A 15,064-nucleotide genomic window follows, 5' to 3' on the forward strand; every position below is an offset into this window, starting at 1 on the left:
TAATTTTTGGCTGAAATAGACTCCAGCACCCCTGCAAACCTTCTGAGCATAAGTAATTTGGATAATGAATGATGGAACAGGATAGCTCAGTAATACTGCTGCTCCAAAAGCATGAAACAATCTATCTGGATTCATGTGCTTATGGAAAGTAATGATGACAATAATGTATTTTCTTAAATTTTCCAGTCTGAGCTATTATTGGCTTGGCCAGCTAGTCTCTGAAATTATGCTGCAGAAGTCAAAATGAGGATAAACCCACCTGTGGGAGGAACATCTTTCCAGCACCAAACAGATCACCAACCGTCTTCATCCCATTCATCAAAGGACCCTCAATTATGTGAAGAGGGCGGGTGTAGCGATCAGCAAGTGCCTGACATTCCTTAACATCCTGTATCACATAGGTTTCTATTCCCTGATATTAGGGTATAAAACAGAGCAAACAATGAAATCATGGCGGAACCTGAATTTATTTAAGTGACTGAGTGATTGATGCTGAATTATTTCTTTCCAGTTTCCATTGTATATTCAGCTTGTGACATAAAGCTGCTACATATAATATTTAAAAACGACATAAGTACTGCAACATTACCAGTTGGTATGACCCGCCATCTCCCTGTAATGTGGCTTTCAGACATAATGCTGTGTGCTGGAACACACTCGCTTTGGCTGCTTTTAAACATTATTTCACACCTGATGCTTGTTTTAAATTCCCTAAGTAATAAATGTAATCCTTTGTGCTGTTCAGTGTTCGCTTGCATGTTCTCAACATGAAATATGCATGATTTTCAGATCGAGTTTGCCATCTTTATAGTTAAGGTGCGTAGTTGCTTACTGCTTTGCAAATGTTTTTATTCTTTTTACAGTGACAACAAATGTGGAAATGACAGTTGTCAATACCAGTTCAAGAAGTGCTGTAATCATGTGATGGATACGTCAATAATAATCTTCGCTGTGAAGCGGAACATTATTGGCTGAATCCGACATAAGTAACTCAATGGATAGGGAATTTTCATAAAATCACCACACAGTACATTTTCGAGTAATGCCTGAGTAAACTAAAGTAGCATATCGTGATTACACATAAGCACGAACACTACCCGGCTTCAGACAAGTCTGGGGGTATACAGTAAAATTTAGATTTCTTGTGCACAGCGTAGCTAGAGAGGATTTGCAGGATGTGACCGAGAAGGCAAGCCTCTGCTTTAAAGCAGCAGAAAAAAAATATGACTCCAATTAAAGCATAGTGCCAGTTGTTTTGTAACCTGAATTTATTTGCTATCCCTTAAGGGGCATAATTATAGATACTTAAGTTCATTAAAATTCCAAGTCAGAATTTATTCAGCAGTAAGTAGTTTTAACCTGAGCAGTAAGTAGTTTTAGTCTGCAAAACGTTGATGTACCCCGTCATGGCATAAAGAGTGAGTAGCGGATCGTACCTTCCCATTTGTGCGCCATTTAATATACCCCTGCCATTTAATATACAAGATATATTAAACAGCAAAATATGGTAGATCTTAACATTCAGCCATTTGTTTTGTTAAAGAGCCTGGCAGCTGATGGGAGGGAGGATCTGCGGAAGCGCCCCTTCTTGCAATGAAGGTGCAGCAGTCTATTGGTGAAAGAGCTTTGGCGGGACTCCAGACTCATGCAGGGGGTGGGAGGAGCTGTCCATGATGGACATTATCATGATCAGCATTCTTCTCTCATCCATTTCCTCCAGAGTCCAAAGGACAGCCCAGATCAGAGCTGGCCCTCCTAACCAGCTTATTCAGCCTATTCCTGTCCCGCCCCGTGCTCCCGCATCCCCAACAGATCACTTGATAAAACACTGTAGATGCCACCACAGTGTCGTAAAAGGTCCTCATCAGTCTCCTGCACACACCAAAGGACCGTACAGTCCTCAGTAGGCAGAGGCTGCTCTGGCCCCTTCTATACAGGGCATCTATGTTTGTGGACCTGTCTGTTGCTGAGGTGAAGATGCAGCCAGGCATGGGAAAACATACACCAGCTTAAACATACGGACACATGCTAAAAACACGTTTTTAAAAAGGCAACTGAAGCAAAACTAAGTTCGGTTGTACTTTATTTAGCCATTTTACAATGTACTCATCAGCATCACCCACAAATCCATCAAAGTGCTCATTTTCTGTGTCCGAATTGAACAATTGTCCAAATGAGTTATTGAAAACGCAGGGTTCCCTCTCTTTGTTGTCAGAGTCACTGTCATTGCCATGTGGCTCCACAGAAATGATGGCGGTTTTGGCAAGAGCTCGAACAACAGAGCAAGCAGACACGTCAGTCCAAGCATCCACAATCCATTCGCAAATAGTAGCGTAACTAGCGCTGCCGGCCACCCTTCGTAAAGCTGTGTTCACCACCTATAATCCATTGTTCCCATGCCGGTCACAACTTTGCTTTGAACGCCTGGTTGATGCCGATGTCTAGCGGTTGGAGTTCTTTAGTTAAGCCTCCGAGAATGACGGGAAGCTCTGAGTTCCTTTTGGTGACTTGGTTTTTCACCGCTGATGTGAGATTAAGTCGTGATAAAAGCCATCCGGTCTCTTAATACGCCTCACGTAGCCATTCACTCATTTTCTCATTTGGTTTGCCTTCACGATGAAGCCGGCTGGAAACTTTCGCTTAAAAATCTCTATAGGTGTTTTATTTCTGTCCATTAGCATGGCAACCAAGAACGACAGTAAAAGACGACTTCTCGTGTCCCATTGTACGTATCGCTAACGTACTGGTCCCCTTCTTCTCCACAGTGTGTATCACCGGTATGTGATACGTTTGTCGGAAATCTTCTTGGTGCAGTAGGTGCGGAAAACGGCTAGTTTTTCAACGTAGGCCACTGGAAGTTGCCGCGCCATGGATGTCCTCGCTCTAATGGATAGATGGTGCCGTTTCATAAGGCGAAAGCACCAACACGGACCATCTTGAAAATGTTCAATTTTCAGTTCTTCCGCTAATGCTTTTGCCCTCAGTCGAATGGTGACTGTGGAGACGTTGATCCAGTTGATCTTCCAAGCCGGAAAACCTTGCCTTGTTTTCACGGAAACTCAGCTTTCTCTTATTGACTTGGCGAAGCTTGTTCTCCTGCTTTCTCCATTTGCGAACCATAGATTAGTTGATGTTGAATTCCCTTGTGGCTGCTCTGTTCCCATGTTCCACTGCATAATTGATGGCTTGAAGCTTGAACTGAGCTTCGTAAGCGCGCCTCTTTGTATTATTCATTATTCATTTTGCAATAAAGCACATGCCCACACTATATACTGGTACCTTGTAGGGGCGTGGCTTTAGCTTCTTCTTACACACACACCCTCTGCAAGCCTTACCCCACCAACGTCCGCCTTTTCCATGCCTGGCCCCACCCACGACCGCCTTTTCTCTATATAAGAGGCATGTCAGTCAGAAGTGCAATCAGTCAGTCTTTGGAGCTTGGAGCATACACAGGACACACTGCATTATAATGTGCCCTGTCTATTCTGTGGAAAATTTAAGACTCTTTAGTGTGCCTTATAGTCATGAAAACACGGTACTTAAAATTCTCCATGATTTCAATATCTGTACCCTAGATGTTCACCTTAGTGGTCTGTTAAAGATTCCACCAAAAATTGATTGATATTTCCTTTGTCTTACTGGTGTTGCTGTAGAGGTGGTTTTTCCTACAACAAAGGCTGTGATGACTCCCCTACACTCTAGGTCGTTCCTGTCATCACTCGTCCAACAATAGTGATGTTATCAGAGAACTTCTGGAGGTGGCAGGTGTAGGTATGATTGTAAAATAATCTTGCGCAAACAAAAAGAATTGCAGACTGAAGCTGAGGTTGAAAATATACTCAGAATCACTTTGCCAAGCTGATCCGCAGTCTCTCAGTAGTCTGGAGCTGAGGCCATCTGGACCGGCAGCCTTCCTTGCCTCGATCATCTTAAGGTGCTTCATCACCTTATCGACAGTAATGCAGAGACCGGTTACTCCCCGTAAGCTTCTGGTCGGGGGGGGGGGGGGGGGGGGGGGGGGATTCAAAGGAGTGGTGGCAGAAGTGAATCTGATAAAGAACTGATTGACTTCATGGGTCCACTGACTGTCTCCGGACTCTGGGTCTCTCTCACTGTTGCATCCATGGCCTAAAATGGTCCTCAAACTCCTCCAGACCACTTTGGCGTCGTCTCTCTGAGTTGGTTCTCTAGCTTTCTCCTGTAGATGGTCTTTCCATTCATTATCTCTCTCTTCAGCTCCTTCTGGACCATTTTCAGACTCTACTTCTTGTTCAGGAGGACCCTTAGGCCCCGGGTGACCCACTGCTTATTGTTGGAGAAACAACGGACCTTCCTTGAGGGTAGTGTTCTCAACACAGAAGTTAATATAATCTATGATGCAGTGGGTCAAGCTGTCAAAGTCTTTCCCATGTGCACAGCACCTCCCAGTCAGTGGTCTCAAAACAGTGCCTCAGTACCATATTGGTCTCCTTGGTCCATCTTTGTATGATCATCAAGGTAGGTTTTTTTCCCTAACCGTAGGGATGTAGGTGGGGATCAAATCGACCGGGTTGTGGTCTGAGCGGCCCAGTGAGGTCAAGGGGACTGAGTTGGATGCCTCCTTTTGTGTTGGCATATAGCAGGTCCAGAGTGTTTGTTCCCAGTTGCACTTCACATACTGTATGAAGTTGGGGAGAGTAGAAGCCTAATACCGTTTGTTGGCCTTAACGGAGGCCAAACGTTTTATGTAACTCTTCACTAGCTTTTCCCACACTGTTGCTGGTATTTTGGCAAATTCCTCCATACAGATATCCTCTAGAGCAGTGGTCTCAAACCGGTTCCACATAGGGCCGCAGTGGGTCCTGGTTTTTGTTCCAACCGATCCAGTGCCGACATTTTAACCAATCAGATTCCTTAAAAACAAGTAGCACCTGACTCTAATTAACTGATTGCACTTGCAAAAGGTATCCTTGTTGAGTTGGAATGAAAACCTGCACCCACTGCGGCCCTTTGAGGACCGGTTTGAGACCACTGCTCTAGAGCAGTGATCTTTTGGGGTTGTCATCAGACAACACAGACTTTCAACTCCCTACACAGATTTTCTATGGGGTGGAGATCTAGAGACTGGCTAGGCCATTCCAGGTCCTTGAAATTCTTCTTACAAAGCTACTCCTTTGTTGCCCTGGCTGGGTAATTGGGATCATTGTCATGCTGAAAGACCCAGCCACATCTCATCTTTAATGTCTTTGCTGATGGAAGGAGATTTTCATTCAAAATCTCTCAATACATGACCCCTTTCATTCTTTCCTTTACACAGATCAGTTGTCCTGGTCCCTTTGCACAAAACAGCCACAAAGCATGATGTTTCTACCCTTTTGCTTCACGGTGGGTAAGGTGTTCTTTGGATGCAAGTCAATATTCTCTCTTCCAAACACAAGAACCTGTGTTTCTACCAAAAAGTTATATTTTGGTTTTATCTGACCATAACACATTCTCCCAGTCTTCTTTTGGATCATCCAAATGCTCTCTAGCGAATCACAGCCTGGCTGTGTACTGACTTCAGCAGGGGGACACGTCTGGCTGTGCAGGATTTGAGTCCGTGGTGGCGCATTGTGTTACTGATAGTAGCCTTTGTTACTGTGGTCCCAGCTCTCTGTAGGTCATTTACTAGGTCCCCCTGTGTGTTTCTAGGATTTTTGCTCACTGTTCTTGTTATGATTTTGACGCCACGGAGTGAGATCTTCCATTTTCTAATAATTGCTCCCACAGTTGATTTCTTTACACCAAGCGTTTTAACCTATTGCAGATTCAGTCTTCCCAGCCTGGTGCACGTCTACAATTTTGTCACTGGTGTCCTTCGACAGCTCTTTGGTGTTGGCCATAAAGGAGTTTGGAGTGTGAGAGACAGAGGTTGTGGACAGGTGTCTTTTATACCAAAAATGAGTACAAACAGATGCTATTAATACAGGTAATGAGTGGAGACCTCGTTAGAGTCAGATCTCTTTGACAGCATGAAATCTTGCTTGTTTGGAGGTGAGAAAATACTTATTTTCCACTCTAATTTGGAAATATAATCTTTAAAAACCAAACAATGTGATTTTCAGTTTTTTTCCACATTCTGTCTCTCATGGTTGAGGTTTACCCATTTTGACAAATACAGGCCTCTCTAATCTTTTCAATTAGGAGAACTTGCACGATTGGTGGTTGACTAAAAACTTATTTGCGTTACTGTGTAAGCCCTGTTGTGCTGGTATCCTTGCCTCAGAGTATATTATCCCTTTCAATAATGGAAATATTCTGTCTTAATAATTTGATTTGGTGATTCGTAATGATCCCATTTACTTTGATTAGCTTAGTACTTTATGCTTTTGCTTTGTTGTTCTGTCTAATCACCCTCTTGTTACTGTCACAATGAAATTTCCTGAATACGGGATGAATAAAATTATCCAATCCAAAACCTAACAAATATATTGTGCAATTTCAACAGTTACAGATCTGTGTGTTGATAATTTATTTTTGAACACTCTTTGGCATGATTGTATTATTCAATTAGTGTGTTTGTTATGGTCGCACCATGTAGCGTGGCGCGACTGGGGGAAGTGTTACCCATTCGCGGGACCGCTGGATAGATCGAGACGGTCTGTCCTCATAATGGATTGGTTTTAATAACTCAAAGTTTTCAAAAAACAAGGACTTGTAACTTATGTCATGACTTATGTCATCATAATGCGCAGTCAATCCGACCATGACTAACACTTCCGTCGCATTTGAATAACTCAGGACGTCATCAAGCAATTGAACACAGCCGCAATGAAATGACGTCAAGCCAGGAGGGGCAAATGAGCCACTCCTGACAGTACCTTCCCTCTAAGGGATGGATCCTAGACGTCCAAATGCCAAATGTCCATAAGTAGCGAGAAGAAGGTAGCGGAAGCGGTCGGTCCGGCAGGCGTCCCGCCGGCCGGTGACGAGGAGTGAGCGTGGCCGGTCCGGCGGGCGTCCGCGCCGGCTGATCGTGTTAAGTGCTGGTCAAGCCCCCGACGGTCGTCGGGCACCTTACCCTGGTTGCTCGGAGGGCCGGCAACACCCTCGTCCAGGGGGGCCGGAGCGTCGCTCTCACCGTCACTGGCCCCCTTGTCCAGGGGCGCCGGAGCATTGCCGCCGCTTCCGGGTGGGCAGGCGCTGAGCGGGCAAGCGCTGGAGCATGGCGAGCTAAAGCTTGGCGGGCTGGAGCTGGGCAGAACGTCGCCTGGCGGAACGTCGCCTGGCAGAACGTCGCCTGGCGGAACGTCGCCTGGCGGAACGTCGCCTGGCGGAACGTCGCCTGGCGGAACGTCGGCTGGCGGAACGTCGCCTGGCGGAACGTCGCCTGGCGGAACGTCGCCTGGCGGAACGTCGCCTGGCGCAACGTCGCCTGGCGGAACGTCGCCTGGCGGAACGTCGCCTGGCGGAACGGCGCCTGGCGGAACGTCGCCTGGCGGAACGTCGCCTGGCGGAACGTCGCCTGGCGGAACGTAGTCTGGCGGAAGGGTGCTTGGCGGAAAGGGGCTTGGCGGAAGGGTGCTTGGCGTAAGGGTGCTTGGCGGAAGGGTGCTTGGCGGAAGGGTGCTTGGCGGAAGGGTGCTTGGCGGAAGGGTGCTTGGCGGAAGGGTGCTTGGCGGAAGGGTGCTTGGCGGAAGGGTGCTTGGCGGAAGGGTGCTTGGCGGAAGGGTGCTTGGCGGAAGGGTGCTTGGCGGAAGGGTGCTTGGCGGAAGGGTGCTTGGCGGAAGGGTGCTTGGCGGAACGGTGCTTGGCGGAACGGTGCTTGGCAGAACGGTGCTTGGCGGAAGGGTGCTTGGCGGAAGGGTGCTTGGCGGAACGGTGCTTGGCAAAAAGGAGCTTGGCAGAATGGAGCTTGGCAGATCATAACTTGGCACACATGAGCTTGGCAGACCATAACTTGGCACACCAGAGCTTGGCAGACCATAACTTGGCACACCGGAGCTTGGCAGACAGGAGCTAGGCAGGCCAGCCAACACCGGAAGCCTGGTCCGTGGCTTTGACGTGGGTGCGACTTGTGGCCCCAGTGGCAACGGGAGTACTTTGCGTGGCTGCAGCACAGGAATTTGGGAAGCTTGGAACGGCATGGTCGGACGAGGAATTTGGATGGGTGGGGTCGAACCGCACCCCCGCCGCCATGTGGTGGCCCATTGTAGGTGGGTAGCCGACCATGCAGATGCTGGTCGGGGTAATCCGGGTTGGAATAATCAGAAAACAAGTAGGGGTCATCTTCCTCCGGCGGAGCGTATCGGGGCCCAAATTGGTCTAGAATATCACTGTCCGAGTCATAAAGTCCGGCAAAGAAATCAATTTGCTCATCGTCGTCCTCATCTTCAGAATAATCATAGTCCCTCCATTGAGAAAAAGATCCCCTGGACCTTGACATCAGGTAGCATGGGCGATTAACTGTTGGTTTCGGCACCTGGGGATCATGACTCAACTGTGCTGGCAGCCCAGTGCGACGGGCTGAGCAGTGGGGAGGGTCTATGGGTGGGTGGAGCATCAGAATTTCCTCTTAGCCGGGATTCCCTTGCTGCAAATACATCCATGAGGTGCCTACACCACGGCGTGTCCGTTATGAACTCCGCATATGATCTTGAAGGGCTTCTCATTAAATCCATGTGGAGGGCTTCACGGAGAATGGCTGGCGTCAATAAGCGCATCAGCGCGAGCGTGGGTTGCGTCCCACTGGGTCCATGTGGTCGGATCGATCTGTTATGGTCGCGCCGCGTAGCGTGTCGCGACCGGGGGAAGTTTGACCCATTTGCAGGGATGCTGGATAGATCGAGACGGTCTGTTCTCATGGTGGATTGGTTTTAATAGCTAAAAAATGTTTACAAAACAACAAGGGCTTGAATCTCCCAAAAGTAACAGAAACGAAGCATGTAGAAAATTTACCATGTAGCGCCGTAGGCTATGTCTCGGCGTGGAGTGCAGAAAGTCACATCATCATAATGTGCAGTCGATCCGACTGTGACTAACACTTCCGTCGCACTTAAATAACTCAGGACATAATCAAGCAATTGAACACAGCTGGAATGAAATGACTTAAAACATAGCAAGGTTCCTGCTTTTTGTTCCTTATTCAAAAACAATAATTTTTAGGTTATTTTCTTATCTGACATATTTCGGCGTATTACGTCCGCCTCCAGATTTTGCTTGCTTTGTAAAAGAAACCATCGCTGGTGTTGGTGTGAATCATCTTCATCAGCTGATGCAACTGAGTCACTCCACAACCAGTGACATTTGGATGAAGGCGTCAATAGTTATACGCTGGAACATCTCAGGTAAGGAAGTGACTTCAAATTATTTTTTGCGAATAAGGAACAAAAATTGTTCAAATATTAAAAGAAGACACAATAAATTTAATAAAACTATGGCAAGATATGTTTCATGTATGAATGGGTTAATTGCAGGTGTGAAGGTACGTTGACTAAAATTTTAGTAAGGTCAATGTCTCAGTACTAATGCCAAAATGCCATAACAGTAATGAAGAAATGTTGGAGTCTGAATCCTTCCAGTTGATTGACTGTTTCTAAACTAGATAAAACATTGATATTGAAGTTAATGAGTTGAAGTGCGCTGTGCAGACAGGAGAGGGGATGAGGCACATGTAAAGCATGTGACCACATCATGTTCAACCAGACAGGAGCAAATAGATCAGGTACTAGAAGCATATGCATTTGTTGTTTCTAAATGTCAATCTTACCCATGAACAAGCTAATGTATGAGAATGCTTTTTCCTTGCAGTTCTACAAATTTTGCATTTTAATCTCTAAATTTATTTAGTAGAAGTAAAAGCCTAGACAATTCACCCACTATGCAACGCTTTCAGCAACACACATATTTATGTGTGTGTACGTATGTGTGCGTGCGTGCATACGTACGTACGTATGTATGTATGTATTTATTCATTTGTCTTACCTATATATTTTGTCTAAAATGTCTTTTACTGTGTCTATATTCTCACCCTCTTGCTATTGTGACAATGAAAATTCCTGAATACAGGATGAATGAAGTAATCTAATCTAATCTAGTCTAATCTAAACTAATCTAATCTAATATAATCTAATCTAATGAAGATTGCGAGAGTGAAATGTTATAGTTACGTATGTTGACCATACATTTCTTCTTCTAGCATTATGTAGAGCAAACTGGCCTGGAACACTAACACTTCTGGTGTCGAGGGTTCAATCCCAGGTTGGTTTTACCAACTTGTGTGGAGTTACCACGCTTTATCCAGGCTTGCGTGAGTTTTTGCCGGATACACTAGACCCCCCCCCCCCCCATCCAAAAAAACATGGAGGGGAGGCTTGTGGACACTCTAAATGGCCAATAGATATGAGTGTGAGCATGAACAGTTGTCTGTCTCCTTGTGCCCGGAGATGGCTGTCCGCTGATTCAGAATGTGCCCTGCTTTGTAGGCCCCAGCACACCCTGTGTCCCTTTGTGGATAAGCGGTTCAAAAAATGAATAAACGTAGAGCAAGGATATTGAACATGGTCCCTTGAAACAACATGTAATCCTTCACAAATCACATGATTAAACCAGGTTCGTAATAACTATAGTGCACCGTTGATTAGACATTTGGTTTTAAAAAGTTAAAACAAATTTCTCATCTCATCTCATTTTCTGAACCGCTTTATCCGCACTCGGGTCACAGGGGGTGCTGGAGCTTATCCCACCTGACTTTGGGCCAGAGGCAGGGGAGAAACTGAATTGGTGGCTAACCAATCACAGGGCACACGGAGACAAACAACCATTAATGCTCTCACTCATACATAGGGTCAATTTAGAGTGTCCAATCAGCCTACCATGCGTGTGTTTGGAATGTGGTAGGAAACAAGATTTTCATCACATCTCATTTTCTGAACCGCATTATCCTCATTAGGGTGGTGGGAGGTGCTGTACCCTATCCCAGTTAATTTCGGGCCAAAAACAGGGGACACCCTGAATCGGTGGCCAGCCGATCGCAGGGCACAAGGAGACAGACAACCATGCACACTCACTTCCATATCTAGGGACAATTTAGTGTCCAATCAGCCTACAATGCATGTTTTTTGGAGTGTGTGAGGAAACCGGAGTACCCGGAGGAAACCCACGCAGGCCCCGGGAAAACATGCAAACTCCACACAGGTGGACCGACCTGTATTTGAACCGAGGACGCCAGAGCTATGAGGCCGATGAGCTAGCCACTCGCACCACCGGTCCGCCCCGAGCCCAAGGTTGAATTTTTAAATTAAAAAGACAATTAAGACTTACCTTGATGAGGGCATATGCCAACCTCTCTTCCACACTTTGCTCCCTCCACTTGTCAGTTTGAATAACTTTTTTTCCTCCCTTCACAAAGTTCTGTGAATATTGTTTAAAAAAAATGCAACATAACACACAGTCTAAGAAATAGGACGATCATTTTATTGCGTAAATGTACTTGTGCATATGCCAGAAGCTTCTCTGTAGCTTCAACGTCTTTGTTCCAGATCAGGTTTTCACATAGTGACAACAGTTCTTTTTCAATATCGTCGTACACTGGCAGATTTCCAGCATTCACTATTCCCATATCCATACCAGCCTGAGAAAAAAACAATGAGCATTAGGACACACCAAGGTTGGACTAATTATGTGTGATGGGTTAGTTACTAATTATTCCATCACAAATGATATTGGTTACCAAGTAATGTAGCATATTTTCCAGACTGCAAGTCGCACATTTTTCCTACTTAGATGGAACTTGTATAATTTAAAAATATCGAATTTGACCTCCTCTGAAATATAATTCATATATTTACTATGAATATTATATGTTGAAAATTGAAAACATTTTGGAGTTTAAAAGCCAAAAAAAATCCAGTAAACTGTCCGTCTGCACTCGTCTTTTATTTACATTAGAAAAGTGGTTTTGAGGTGGGTGATTATTTCTCAAATACGCTGTTTTCTAAACCGACGTATAATTACTGGAATTGGCCTTACAAATTCCAAATTGCAAAAATTATATCCACTTCTTACAAAGCCTACTGGTGAGTATTAATGTCCATGACTATGATCAATATGAAAGTGAATTAGACGGGAATGAATTTGTTCTTACTTTTTCAGACCTGACTTGAGAGTAAGGGGAATTTGTCTATAGAGCAGACCTGCAAATCCCCAGCCCTCCCTCGGGTGAAATTTATGTTTGTCATAAAAATGAATTAATAGATAAGATAAGATATAGCCGCAAGAAAGAGATTTGATTATGTGCACATATATAATAAACACGGGGAAATGTAAGGATTTTTCTTATTAATACAGTAATACCTTGATATACAAGTGTTCCAACGTACAAGAAATTTGAAATACGAGGAAAAAAATTCCAAGCAAATCTTTGTCCTGAGATACGAGACAAATTTGACATACGAGCATACGAGCATACGATGCGGCCGCTAGGTAGTTCTTTTCAAGCTGCACAGTGGCATTCATAACAGAGGGGGAGAGGGTAGATTATTTTATTGTGGATAAAGAAGAAAGGAGAGGAATCTGTGAGGACTTGAAAGTAAAGCAAGCATCTGAGAGAGACACCAGCCAAAATTCAGTGTGTGATTTACAAAACGAACTGGGGATACAGGGAAGCATCTAGTTCCGACTCAAAATCCACGGTGGAATACATGAACACCTTTGCCTCGGTTATAGCACAACAAGGTTACCTACAATTCTAGGTGTGTATAGTAAGCGTAGTTAATTTAAGTTAAATTTTATGTTACGTAATGTCACAAAAGTGTAGCAAACCGAACGTGTCAAGTCTCCTCTACAGTTAGTCACTCCAGTCTATCTCAAAGGTAAGAAATCCGTACAATACAGTACACTATAATGTCATATAATATAGCAGATCATAACCACTAGATAGATATTTTTTTTCAATGGAGAAATGAGACCCTCCATTGTCGACCTGGTGTAGAGGGCTTAGAATACCCTAATAACCCCCTGATTCATGGGCTGTATAATGGAAGTGGTGTTGGGAGGAAGGAACTCCACCTGCACCCCTTCATGGTACAAATTAGCTGCATGACCTCCTGCACAGCCCATGAGGAGAACCACAAAGGGCAGTCCCTTTTCAGCCAGGTAAACCTTTACCTGTGTTATGAAAGAGTTAAAGAACCAATCAAGTGTGAGGGCCTTGGTGATCCATGCCTTTTTGTTGGACATCCAGTAGACTGGCAGTAAGGCTGTGTTCTTGTTCTTCAATGCGCGAGGATTCAGTGACCAGGCTTCAGCATTAATCCGGCTGCATTTCCACACAAGAGCAGAGTCACGCGATCCTTGTGGGCTTTGAAACCTGTCTTCTGGAGTTTGTCCTTGAAAAGAAATGTCCGGGACGGCATCCTCTTCCAGTAGAGTCCTGTTTCATCCAGGTTGAAGACTTGCTCCGGGACATAGCCATTTTCTTCTACCATTCCCGGAAACACATCCTCAACATAACGCCTCGCTGCTGCACCGTCTGCAGAGGCTGCATCTCCATGCAAAGACACATTCTTAAGTCTGACTCGCCGCTTAAACCTCTCAAGCCAGCCCTTGCTGGCAGCGAAAGCCGTACGTGGTCGTGGGTTAGTCTGTCTTGAGGCACCGGGCAGAGGATCACCTTCGTCATCGTCTTCTTCCTCGTTTTGAACGTTGTTGTCGTCGTCACCACCCTTAGCCTTACTTCGGATTAAGTTTCCGTCCAGGCTGATTTTCTTCGCCCTACAATCACGGATCCAAATAGCCAGTGCATTTTCCATTCGCACATTGGCCTTATTCTGGGTGGTCACAACCCTTTTGGCATCTTTTGTGAAAGAAGTTGCAGCAGTTTTGCGGATGTTCTTTTCCTCCTTCTTTATGTACTGCACCGTGGATTCGTTAAGGCCACATTGTCGAGCTACGCTCGCGTAGCTATTTCCTGGTCTCAACCTGTCCAATAAACTCACTTTTTTCGGTAATTGTCAAAATCTTTCGCTTTTTCTTCGACTCACTGGATGCACCAAGGGGTGGAGAGCGTTTGGGAGGCATCACGAAGGGCTTCACAAAACTTTTACGCTTAGCTTTGGCTAGGCGAGAAGCGTGCTGTATGCTAGCACGAGATAAGCGTGGACTGGAAATGGGCATCGGGAGAAGCTTGGGCTTCTGTGGTGAATGGGCCAATGGGGAGTCGAGTATTCAGTGAGCATTCAGCTGGTCAATCAGCTTGCGTTTATGCCCGTGATGCCCCGTGATGCTTTGCGCATATGTGCATTCTTTGTGTTTGAAAATTTTGTAAAATGATGCAATTACTAATTCTAATTGAATATTTTGTTTCCACATCTTGTAAAATGATGTAATTTCTAATTTAATTTAATATCTTTAATTTTATTTTTTATTTTTCCTGAAAAAAATCTGCAAAGCTCTGAGTCCGCAGTAGCTGAAGCGCGAAGTAGCGAGGAAACACTACTTTGTGAGCGTAGGTGGTGAATTACATCAATTGAAACATGTATTTGCATTATAATACCCTATTTTTAAATGTTTTTTCAGAGGGTGGGAACAAAGTAATTCACATTTCGTTATTTTAAATGGGAAAAATTGATCTGAGATACGAGGAAATTGACATAGGAGTTTACTTCCGGAACGCATTAAGATTGTATCTCAAGGTGCTTGCAACAAAGAATACGGTTTGCTTTCCGAAATAAAAGCTTAGCTAGTGAAAGCCTTGGTTAGACTAGACAAAGAAAAGCCAAAACGACTTGGATGTTGGTAGTGGAAAAAACAAAGAAGATCCAGAACGCCTTGCAGTGCTGGGAATCTAATCTGGGAACTTCACCTGCAGCAACTACAGACGCTCCAAGTGGCTTCCTGACTTTCATCTGTTTTGACAAGTGCGAGAATGATTCTCTTTGACAAGATGGTGGCGGGCACGGGTGCAGCGACACTATGGTCTCCAGTTTGGTGTCATTCGTTAATCTACAGTCACCAGGATTTAATTACTCTCGGAAGGAGATGCGATACATCCGTCACAGCAGACTACCAACGGACTTACGATATCTCCGAGTACATCTCGAGACCT

General features: G+C 45.0%; 1 protein-coding gene across 2 annotated transcripts in view; it reads right to left on the reverse strand.

The window, feature by feature from the left end:
* Positions 1-15,064, reverse strand: part of mtr (5-methyltetrahydrofolate-homocysteine methyltransferase) — a 91,150-nt gene that overhangs the window by 29,855 nt on the left and 46,231 nt on the right. For both annotated transcript variants that reach the window (XM_077739317.1, XM_077739318.1), the window contains exons 18-20: positions 11,450-11,590; positions 11,281-11,370; positions 260-412 (exon numbers count right to left, since the gene is read on the reverse strand). In XM_077739317.1, coding sequence (XP_077595443.1) covers positions 260-412; positions 11,281-11,370; positions 11,450-11,590 — 384 coding nt within the window. The remainder of the gene's footprint in view (positions 1-259; positions 413-11,280; positions 11,371-11,449; positions 11,591-15,064) is intronic.

Source organism: Stigmatopora nigra, chromosome 18 (assembly GCF_051989575.1).
Source record: "Stigmatopora nigra isolate UIUO_SnigA chromosome 18, RoL_Snig_1.1, whole genome shotgun sequence".
Lineage (NCBI taxonomy): Eukaryota > Metazoa > Chordata > Actinopteri > Syngnathiformes > Syngnathidae > Stigmatopora > Stigmatopora nigra.